The sequence below is a fragment of the Anser brachyrhynchus genome (assembly GCF_964034855.1).
Source record: "Anser brachyrhynchus genome assembly, chromosome: 14".
Lineage (NCBI taxonomy): Eukaryota > Metazoa > Chordata > Aves > Anseriformes > Anatidae > Anser > Anser brachyrhynchus.
This window is the reverse complement of record NC_137709.1, coordinates 14,817,734-14,828,594: the sequence shown is the minus strand read 5'-3', so window position 1 is coordinate 14,828,594 and position 10,861 is coordinate 14,817,734. Positions and strand designations below refer to the sequence as shown.

The window sequence follows — 10,861 nt, the reverse complement described above, 5'->3', positions numbered from 1 at the left end:
CCCCCAGGTCTGTTGTATTTTTGAACAGGACTTTGCTGCCTAGTTGTTGTTGCACCTTGTGTACCACAGGTATGGCATGCGGTCATCTCCAGAAACCAGCAGGATGAGTATAAAACTTGTAAAGGGCAGTCCAGTTGCATAGACAAAAATAGTGTGCTAACTTAAACTATGGTTCATCAGGCTGATGCTTCCCTCCTTCTGTGCCCTCTGAGAAATTGCGGATGCCCTGGTGTTCTGTTCAGCTGTTCAGCCGTGTTCATATTTCTTGTTGATGGAGGTCTAAAACTGCACTGCCACAAACTTTGTGTGGGGAAGAGGACAGGCAAGGTTTGAGCTGAGGAGCTCTCTGCAGATAGTCCCACGCATCCTGAGGCACAGCAACAGCCAGCCTAGAGAGGACCTCACTCCGGAAGCATCTCGGAAGCAGGGGGAGACCCTCTGGAAGCAGGCAGGTGTGTTACAGCTCGGCTCCAGGACCTTAGCCCATGCTACGACAGCCACTCCATCACCTGCACGAGCCCTGAGGGATCTAAAAGGCCTTCATAACTTTTGTGTTGTGGCTTTGAACCACCTTGCTGTGTAGAATTGTAATATTTATGTTCCTTTGGAGATAAAATAATCAAAATCTTTTTGACTGATTCTTGTTTCGTAGATTTGAGTAATTATTTTTATTTTATTGATGGATGTTCTGGGCAGTGTTCTGAGCTTCTCTCAAAACCTGTTTCAACAAGCAAAATTAGCGTTAGGTGACCAGTAGTCTGTGTTAATCAGTGTGCTCAGTCCTTCTGGTCCTTCCTTTTTTGAGATATACTGACACAGGCATGTAGATACACCAATATAAAATATAACAGTATTAATCCCATTTTATATATGTCTTACTGTTATTTTATTTATATGTTTATAATATAACTGCTTTAAAGCTTCTCCTAATGTATATCTTCAGGCACATAATGCTTCACAGGAGAAGTGTTTCTGCTTTTGTGTGAGGGGTGTACAAATAAAACATGAGATCTTTGGGTTGATTATAGGTAGAGGCATGTGATCAAAGGGAAAAGGGAACATACCTGTGCTGGTTTGGGTATGGCAGCGTGTGAATGTTTTTGCCTGTATGACAGCTTAATTTCTCTGCAAGTGTCATAAGACACCTCTAGGGACTGAAGCGTTGGGTGTAATGAGACTACTTGTATCTGTTTAAGAGGTATATAGATATTTTTAGGAAGCTTTGAAAGAACAGCTTGTCAGTCCTTCAACTTTGACAAGATTTTTTTTCATTGCTACTTGTTCAAGTAGAGCACAATAATAAATTGCCACTTCATTTAATTTGTGTTTCCTTGGCTCCTCTACAAGGAAGTTGAGTAGTCACCTCTCTTTATCTGGTTTTTCACTAGCTTTTTTTTTTTTTTCCTTTTATTAATGCTCTTGAGGGTTTGGAGATCTGGGGACAACAAGGAGAAAAAACATCTAATTTAGCAACTCCCCAGTACAAGTTGTATTTATCAAAGCTGACATTTAAGTCTTACAGAGGTGCTGTAAAAGAAAACTTGCTCCAGGAGAACTAAAAACACCCCCACGAAACCCACAAGTGCTTTCACAGCATTTTTACAGTTCACAATTACTTTAGGGGGGTAAAAAGAAAACTGCTGTTAGCTCAGCAGCTCCTTTCATGTCCCCGTTGTGCTCCTGAGTTTCTGAAGAACGTCAGAGATAATTCCCAATTACCGTGGTGGTTCAGGTGCTGTGAGCCTCCATTGGAAACAGTATTTGCACGGTGGACTAAGGGGCAGTAAGCAGGTCTGTGGAGGTTTTGTGGTGCACAGCCATCCCTTGGGACCAGGCCCTGCTCCCACCTTGGATTGAAGCACTTGATAGGAAGTGTTTTGTTGCCTCGCAGAATAGCTTTTTATTTTTTTCCATCAGATCTATTGCAGACTCGGCAGTGTAATCCAATAACATTAAAGCAAAGCAAAACCTAAAGGGTTTAGAGCTTCCTTGTGTGCTGCTGTAGGAGGCTTACAGAGTTCTCTCAAAATTCACTCTAGTGAGTTACAACTCAGCAGATGGATAACGAATAGGAAGATGCTTACAAAAAATCCAGAGTAATTCAGTAACCTGGCACACTGCTAAAATACTTTCCTACTCTGAGACCACGTGAAGGCAAAGGCTCTGTGACTGCTGCTCATCAAGCAGAGCTATGCATGGGTGATGTGTTAAAAATAAGAGGAGGCTTCTGCAGTGCCTGTATGCCTATATATCTTGCTTGCTTTCTGCATTAGAGTTTTTGCCTTCCTGCATCGAAATTCCTCCTTTTCGTATGGATTTGGAGTTTCCAAATTGGTGTGTGTTTTTCCCCTGCACAGCTGTTCTCAGTTAGAGCATCTCCTGCCCAGACAGGAGCTGGCACCTGACTGAAGAAAGAAGTGAGGGTGGTTCTTTGTGTGGTATTTTTCATCATGTACTTGCAGTGTGTACACGTAGGAGGGAAATGTTTTCATGTAATAGTTTTATTTTTGGTAGAGGTAGATCTGGAAACATGGGTTGCACTCCGGATTTGCCCCTGGTGCTGTCAGGGGCGGCCATGGGCAGGGAGGGGAGGAGGACAGGGCTCCCAGGTGGGAGCCACAGCAAGAGCTCTGTGCCGTTGTGCTTCCCACTGAGCTCAGCAAGATCAGGAGCACCAGCTGCTCAGAGACAAGTCACCACCTCCTGAGCATCATAGAGTCACCCGGACGCTGGGGACAGGGACCACTGCCGGGAACAGCAGCATCCAGCCTTCATTCTGCAGCACCCAGCAGAGAGGGCAACAAGCTGGGGAGGGGCTGTGCTGAGTGAGTGTAGAGGAGACATGAGCACCTTCTAGTTTGCAGATGGAGGAGACTTTTTAGCTGCTGAAAAGGAGTTTTGGAGTAAAGCTGTGGAAGAACCTGTTACATAAATCTCTCCGTCTTTTTACAGTGAGTTTGTTCACCTCCAGATGTACCAGAACAGCACATTAGCTTTAACACCTATCTGCCCTGTTTGCTTGCTAGATTTTAAGCATTTGCCATACTCTTGCCTCAGCTTCAGGTGGACTGACAGGGCAGGATCTCTTCTTCTTCCCACCTCACTGGCGAACACTTTTGGTGACTCAAAACACCTGTACGTGTGTAAGTTGCTCTGCCGCTTTCCCGAATGAGGAAGATCAGAGTTGTATACACACAGTGCTTCAGATGCATTTCACCATAGTGTTGTATGAGGATGCAAGTGCTTTCCTCCTTGTTGTGGAGATAATTTTCCTCCTCTATATGATGTTTTTACAATGCATACTCCCCCTTTAACAATTTGATGTTTTTACAATGCACTCTCCCACTCCTTAAGTCTCAGTCTTAAAGAGCAGGTCATTTTTCCCTGTGGAGATTTCTGGTAGATAACCATCCAGATTCCAAGTGTTGAATGAGCATTGCTGATGCTAATTGCTCTTTTGTACCATCCTGGTCTAATTTTGAACTGCTCATCACAATGAAAAGCGAGTTCTGATAATACAGAACCCAGTTCCCATAATAATGTTGTAAAATGCACATAATGGGTTAACATCAGCCCTCCTGTGTGTTGTTTCTTTACGATAAGCAATAGAGAAATTGGAGCACATTAATGAGTTACTTTTTTTTTTTCCAACCTCAGTTTCATGAATTTAAATTTGTATCTGTGCCTGAAGTGTTCATGTGTATGATAGCTACTGCCTAGTTCATGAACTGTCTGATCCCAAAGCTTGTGTTAGTGGTGACCCAAGTGCCAGGCAAATACAGCAGGCAGGATGCAGCTTGGGTTCCTCCTGTGTCTGGCAGCAATTCAGAAATTGGCTGGAAGTTATTTTCTGAGAGGAGGAAACATGTCTATATGTGCATCAGAGCATTACTAAGAGTCTGGGTGCTAGAAACAAACACATCTTTAACATAAAATATCATTGTGCTAGGCAGGCATCCACAGTGAGCATCGTTCAGTTTTTGGAGGCTGCCTGCCCTTCTATTGACACCTGCTATATTGAAAAATCACAAATTGCAAGTAGAGACAGACAGAACAAAGGCACTTTAATATCTAGCAGCAGTCTGAGCTAGATATTTATTTTCTACTGCCAAGCAGAAAGAACAGAAACATACTGGCTTAACTTTACCAGGATTATAATCAGACATCCACCAGTGAACATGAGTGTAGGCCAAAGGAAAGTGAAGAGGAGACCTCTGGGGGGGTAAATTCTGCTCAAAATGACATTGGTCTGTGTTCCTCCGGGGTCATAGTAGCACGGGAAAGTCTGGTATTTTTTGAAATTGTTTGCAATGGTTTCTATTCGTGCTTGAACCTCTTTGGGGTTCTCAGAGTTGCCTGGCACGTAGGAGCACTGGAATAAGAAATCAGAATGCTTTGTTGTAATGGATGCTCTGACACAGGATTTGTAGTAAAGTCACATGGAGTAAAACAAGCATGCTAGTGCTGACAAAATCTTCTGTGGCTTGGCTAGCATCCCCAAAGGTGGTCTTGGCCTGCCTGTGGCCATAACCCGTTTGCCCTGCTTCCCTGTAGTCTGCCAGTGTGCATATATCCCAAACCTGCAGACTTGCAGGTTTGAGTAATGTTAGTGGAAACCAACACTGCATATGTGCTCAAAATTAAACTGCAGCTATGGGAGGTGCTGGATAGTAGCTGGGAGTGATAAGGGAACGTGCTCCAGTACCTTAGTGTTTCTTTCCAGCGTATCTTCAGTCTGATAGAGCATGACCTCCTGTCCCGAGGCTGTCAGATTAACCCACACCTGGAGACAAGGATAGTGACAGACACCCTCGTCCTCCGAGCCCTTGCTGTTTGGGCAGAGGACTTTGTCCTCGATGGTGGCTCTGAGCACCTTGCACACGGTTTCTGTTGTCCAAACACTACAAAGACAAAACAAAAGGTATTGCTTTGAAATGCTATGGCAGCACCTATTGTGGGTCTGGTGCTGGAGGTGTGTCTGGAGGGGCCAGCCGTGAGTTGGTACCGGCAGAGTTTGGGGCTGCTCAGCACCAGTGTGGTGAGCTCTGCCCGCCCCAAACTGATGGCTGCCCTGGAGAAGGGCTGCTACAGCGTGGCTGAGCAGGAGTCCTTACGGTTGTTGGTCGGGCATTCTGTGTTAGAAAGTGAGGTTCTGAGAGTAAGAAAGGTTCTGAAAGTAGGAAAAGGGTCATGCCTCATTTATTGGCTCACTCTGCTCTTCTCTTCTATCTTCCATTTTTGTGAGCTCACCAGGAACATAATGTTTATTCATTGTAGAGTGTTCTAAGAAACTCTTCTGACACTCTTTTAATAATTCTATTTGCAGACAGCAAAAAAAAAAAAAAAAAAAAAAACAGCCTTGTACTCACAATCAAGTGACTTACTACCTTTTAGTGTAGAAGGGCACAATGGTGATCCCAATGAAGAAGTACATCATCATGGAGCACGCGACCATCCCCAGCCCCAGGCACAGGGCTCTCGTCTCCCCTCGCTTCTGGGCGGTCACCAACTTTTTTCCCAACATGACTTACTGTTCTGAAACCTGAAATGTCTCCAATCCTGGTTTTTAAGAAAAGAAAAGAAGAAAGGGCAAATCGTTATTAGGATTGGCTACAGGTAATGCAGTTGAATAATAACTTTCTGAAATATCCCTGACATATTCCATTTTTGCACAACCCAGAACTTAAAAAATGCTTCTTTTGTTGTTGTTAGAAGTAGATTTTTTTTTTTTTTTTTTTTTTTTTTTTTTTTTACTTTCTGATATTTATCATATGCTGTTTAATAAAGCAGGGGATTAAGGAGCAGGGAGGGAAGGCTAGAAGGTGGGGCTGGAAAACCCCATTACTTTCGGGGAAGAGTTTTAACAGCTCAATTGTCCTCAGCCTTAATTTGGTCTGGTTTATGCTGCTGTTCATCTGAAGTAAGAGGCGCCGTGTTGTGTATTGGTGGAGGCTGCATGAAGGGAAAATCCTCCCACAGTTGAATCCTTTTTATACTCTGTCCTCAGTATTAGTCCAAAACATGGTTTGCATATTCCGAGAGAGCTGAAGTAGTTAAAAACTTCTTTCTCATGTCTGTTGTTTGGCCTGCTTAAAACATGCTATCCAACCAGATAGTGGAGGAAAGCTTCGTTTTTCCTGACACAAGTGGTGTGATGGCACCGCCCAGGTGCCCAGGATCAGAGCACACAGCATTACAAGTGCTGCTGTCCACCACAGGCATGGGGGCACGGCTGCTGCCGTTCGTGGACGTGTGTAAACCCTGCAGCGGTGGTGGTAAGCACGGAGCTCCTGGGCTGCTCCCTTGATAAAACATCAAAGCATCAACAAGGTCATTTTTACATTGCTGGAGAGGTCCTGAAAATACTTGCTGTGAATCCGTATCCTATTAAATCACTACAACTGATGTATAGGACTTACAAATAGGTAGGACATAACAATCCTAGAGTTCAGCCCATCTCCAGGACTTATGTCACGCTGACAGCTGTAACTAAAGGTTTGTGGCTTTTGGTTTTTTAATAAAAACACTTTGCAAGCCGTAGGTAGGGAAAATGAAAGAAACTGAAAAGATGAGTGTGTGAGGTTTTTTGTTTTGTTTTGTTTTTTGGGGGGATGAAGAAGTGAAATAGCAGGAGGAGAAAGAGAAAGTGTTACACATATTCCACAACAGGTTTCAGTCCTGTTCTCGTGTGCAGGACCGTGGTGCACAGCTTCATGCAGTAACTGGTGCACTTTCAGGATTTCAGTTCCAGGGGTGGTTTTTATATATCAAGTTGCTAGTACATAATATCAAAATGACAAGGTTGTCCTGAGGTGTCACTGGGAACGAAAAATGTTGTTATTGGAATAGTGAGTTTGGGCCCAGTCCGTATTTAATTCTGCTGTAAGTAAAATCTCAAGGTTGACTGTGAATTTTCAGAGTATTTACTATATTGGACCGTTGTACAACACAGCATCTTCTTGGTGTTGAGCCACAGTGCATGCCCTTGCCTCCTGTGCAGCTTGGGCAGGGGCAGGACGGAGGGGAGGAATGTCACGGGCTATGATACCAGACAATACCCGAGCTCCGGTTCCTCCCGCCACAGCAGGGAGCGGGAGCTGGTGATAGACACCTGACAACCTGCTGTGTTAGCAGGAAATCCTTCCATGCAGTGAGGATGATTAATTGTTAATCAGTCCTGTTGGAAAAGGAACAAGTGAAGAATTGGTACTGCCAGTATGCCTTGAGGAGAACTTGACGTGCTCTGGCGCTGCTAATATCCAAGTTTTAGCTGAGCCACAATGTTTGCATAGGCATAGCTGTCCCACTTATGGTGAGAAATATGGGATCATCAGCCCCCTTGTTACATGGCAAATAAGAACTATGGGACTACCAGCCAAAGAATTAATAAGAGGTGTAATTGCCCCATTGGTCTGCAGACATATGTAGCTGATGTACCATTAAGCTTGTCCTTCCTAATCATTTTAAACTACCAGACCACCTCTTTAAGATGAGAGAGCCCCCTGGATGTGAAAATGGGCGTTTCAGAAGAGGGGAAGGTGTTAGCCCAGCATGAGGCGCAGTGGCGTTCCCTGTCCCAGCGCCGGGTGCTCCTGTGGCCTCTCTTGCCCAGCTCCTGAGATGCCTGCTCTGCCCCAAGAGAATAAGGACACATGAATTATGCAGAGAATGTTAACAAAGATTGCTCTAAAAATATCCGAGTGCTTCTATAAACACCAAAACGAATAGGCTGGGTCTCAAGGCAGTGTAAATCAGAGGTGCTTGCATCGCTGTGGTGCCCTTGGACCAGGTGAACTGCGAACGTGGTCCTGAGAACCGAGGTACGTGCTGCCCGCTGAGCTTTCGGTGCTGTAAAGTGCAGTGAGGAAACCAGCAGAATCTGTAGTGCTACCCTGCCTGTGTGCAGAGCTATTTCAGAGGAAAATCATGGAGTAAAACATGGGAAAGTTACTGAAGTAAACCTGGTGTGTGTTTTTACCTCCTTTGGGGTACAGATATTCTTATGTTGTGCTGAAAGCCCGGCTTGTTTTGGTTCTAAAGACACTCGACTCCTGCACGCACATACATGGTGTGTATGTGGAGTTGCCTCAGTGTTCAAAAGGTGATTTTTTTGGACTAAAAATTATTCTCTTCTGCCTCCGAGCCCCATCACTGTATGTTAGGAGGAGTGTTGAAAGAGCTCACTGTTTCCTCAAACAAAATCATCAAGTGTTTGAGAACTGAAGCACTGCAGAAGCCTCGATAGGCCCATGACGTCTGTGAGTGTATTTGAATTAGAAGATGTTGGAGCACGTAACAGGGATTTCAGTCTGTCTTTCAAGAGCAAATATAAATGTATCTTTTGCACTGAAGATTGCAGGGTGCCTCCATAATTATTGGGAAGATAGAAGCTCCAGATCTTTTCAGAACGTGCCTTCTCCCTAGTCTTCCTCCCTCAGTCTCGTTAAATTATACAGTACATTAGCTGTGCAATTCCAGTGTATAATCACGGCATTGACAGCTGCTGGTGCTGATCCGAAGGATGCCATCTGCTCAGGTTTGGAGCCGAGGCCCCTGCTCGGATTAGCAGCTGTGTGGGAGGCTCGGGGGGAAGCCCCTGCCTCCTTCCAGCTCCAGAGGAGTTGCCGGTGCTGTGGCCTCCGGGTGGGACCTCTGGGCTGCCCCAGGCTGCCCTGCACCTGAGTGCAGAGGTGGCCAGGGGATTGTGGCTCTGAATGCCTGCCTCTCGCCTGCCTCTCCCTCAAGCAGAAGGAAGTGCTGAACCCTTCTCTCAAATGTAAGGTGGGAATAAATATTAACAGGGAGACAGTCATTTGTTTGAGCTGCTTTATCCTGCACCATCTGGTGAGTTGCCAGTGAGCACTTCTCCGCTTTCAGTTGAGCAGCGAGCGATGCCCCATCACGCTCAGAACAGCAGTGCAAGTCGTCTGCCTCTAAAGCAAGAGGAGGTTTTAAACAGGCTCAAACCCTTTGGCCTCCACTGCCTCCGAACACAAAATTGCCATTTGCCTTCTGGTATTGTGCCCACTCCATGGTCATCTGATTTGTTCTCCAAGCACCTCGTGCAGACAAGACAAGAGCTGCTGGTGTTGCTGGCTGTGTAAGAAGAACAGCGTGTGCTTTGCCAGTGTATTGGCCAAGTACCTCATGTGGAAACCAGAAGGCAACTGCAGTTTTTAGGCCTAAAAGTAAAAGCTCTTTACTGGTTATTCTGCCGTGGCAGAGCTGTACAGTTAATGTTTGTACTAGTGTCTCTTAATAGAATTAGTCTTATCAGCTGCATGTGCTTATTTGTTTCTATGGCTGTTTTTAGCAGTTTGGATTCTTCTTTCTTTCAGTCCTGTCCTTACCCTTTTGTCTTCTACCCCACTATTTACACCCTAAAAAACACTTCTTACATCCCAGAAATGAAGTCAGAACTGCATTCACACTGGCACTTGGTTCTTCCTTCCCTGCCCCATCTCCTGTTTTTAGCATTTACAACTATTTCTTGCTGCTAACAGGTTCATTTTCCTCAGTGATGCTGGGGCCTGAAAGCACCGATTTTGCTCACTGCAAAGTAAGAGACCCATTACTTAAGGTGTGTTCTGCACCTCTGGGACCACCAATATTGCATGCAGAGTAAGGTGATGCTGAGCCTCAGTGGAAGTGTGCACAGAAAAGCTGCTTCTATAGCGCACTCGTGCAGCTGTCTTGGAAACCTGAAGAACCAGTATTATGCCTGCATAACGTGATACAATTACATCCATTTTATGAAATATGCAGTATCCGTTTGCTTTATTTAAGAGCTGTTTGCCTGATGTGACACCAGTGTGAATTAAGTTAGCTTTTTGTTTAAAAAAATTATGCAGTTTAAGATTATATGAATGTTAGCTTTTAAATCCGGTGGTTCTTTTAAAAAAATAAAAAGCTCAGTTTAGTACTTCTGAAATCTTTCTGGGCACCTCTCTGAGTTTCTGTGTAGTACAGGACTGTACAAAATTATTCAGTTTGAGGGGGCTTCAAAGAAGGCAGCACCGAGTTCAGGTGGTTCCTCTCTCACTTGCTCTAGAGGTGAGGTGAGCGCTCCGCAGCACTCCCTTAGGGGCTGTGCTGCGCAACCGAAGCCACGAAACTCCTGGGAGTGGAGATCCCCTGCTGCTGCGGACTCCTAAGACCCTGGGGTATGCGAAAATACCACCATTACCTTTGTTACCTTTGCAAGTAATTGTGGAGAGTTATCAAATCGCATGCAGTTACAGAAGAGAGAACAATGTAGCTTGTGTGCTACAGAAAAGTTGTGTGGGTTTCCTCTGCAGTGCTGGGGGTTTAGGACTGTTGCTTCCAAAACCATTGCTTTTTGAAAACCAAAGCTATTGCATGCTCAGAAGGAAAAAGAGTTGTTTTAAAAGTATACTTACTGTTTCTGATGAAATGCTGCTTTCTGTGATGAAAAAGCCTTCTGTTACATGACAGTGGGTATAAGGCCTTTTCTGGGTGAGATAAAGCCGTGCAGCTTCGGGCTGAAAGGGATTTTGTGGTGGGGTTGCTGGTTTGGTTTTTTTCCTGTACTTCTCTGGGTTTGCATTGCTGTGGCTGAACTCGGCACTCAGTTCCCCTATTGTGAGGCTTGCTGTAACCATACATGGTAAGGTATGAAAGTGCTGTCTTTTTTCAGATTAATTGCTGAAACCAGGAAGCTACAATGCTAAGACCAACCACAGCTGAAGGGACCGAGCTTTCTCGTGCACCAGGACCCTTTACCACACATCCCACGTCCCCGTGGGTTTGTCTTAAGCTGCTCTCCTACTCTTTTTGTTCAGCCTTTTAGTTTAGAAATCCATTGGGTCCTTTGGGTAAGATTGGAATAATTGACTTAAAA

At 44.9% G+C, this 10,861-nt stretch overlaps 1 protein-coding gene across 1 annotated transcript; it reads right to left on the bottom strand.

The window, feature by feature from the left end:
• Positions 1–4,059: 4,059 nt before the first annotated feature.
• Positions 4,060–10,593, bottom strand: KCNMB1 (potassium calcium-activated channel subfamily M regulatory beta subunit 1). The gene is made up of 4 exons (XM_080554796.1): positions 10,401–10,593; positions 5,388–5,559; positions 4,706–4,901; positions 4,060–4,372 (listed from the first exon to the last, which is right to left on the bottom strand). The coding sequence occupies exons 2-4, from the start codon at positions 5,522–5,524 to the stop codon at positions 4,103–4,105; spliced, it is 603 nt and encodes a 200-aa protein (XP_080410922.1). The 5' UTR covers positions 5,525–5,559; positions 10,401–10,593; the 3' UTR covers positions 4,060–4,102.
• Between the last annotated feature and the right edge of the window lie 268 nt (positions 10,594–10,861).

Excerpts from the sequence above, each read along its gene's own strand:
- KCNMB1 (XM_080554796.1), bottom strand. The coding sequence starts at position 5,524 with ATGTTGGGAAAAAAGTTGGTGACCGCCCAGAAGCGAGGGGAGACGAGA. Across the intron at positions 4,902-5,387 it reads GTGCCCTTCTACACTAAAAG|TGTTTGGACAACAGAAACCG; the intron begins GTAGTAAGTCAC and ends TTGTCTTTGTAG. Across the intron at positions 4,373-4,705 it reads CGCTGGAAAGAAACACTAAG|TGCTCCTACGTGCCAGGCAA; the intron begins GTACTGGAGCAC and ends TTCTTATTCCAG.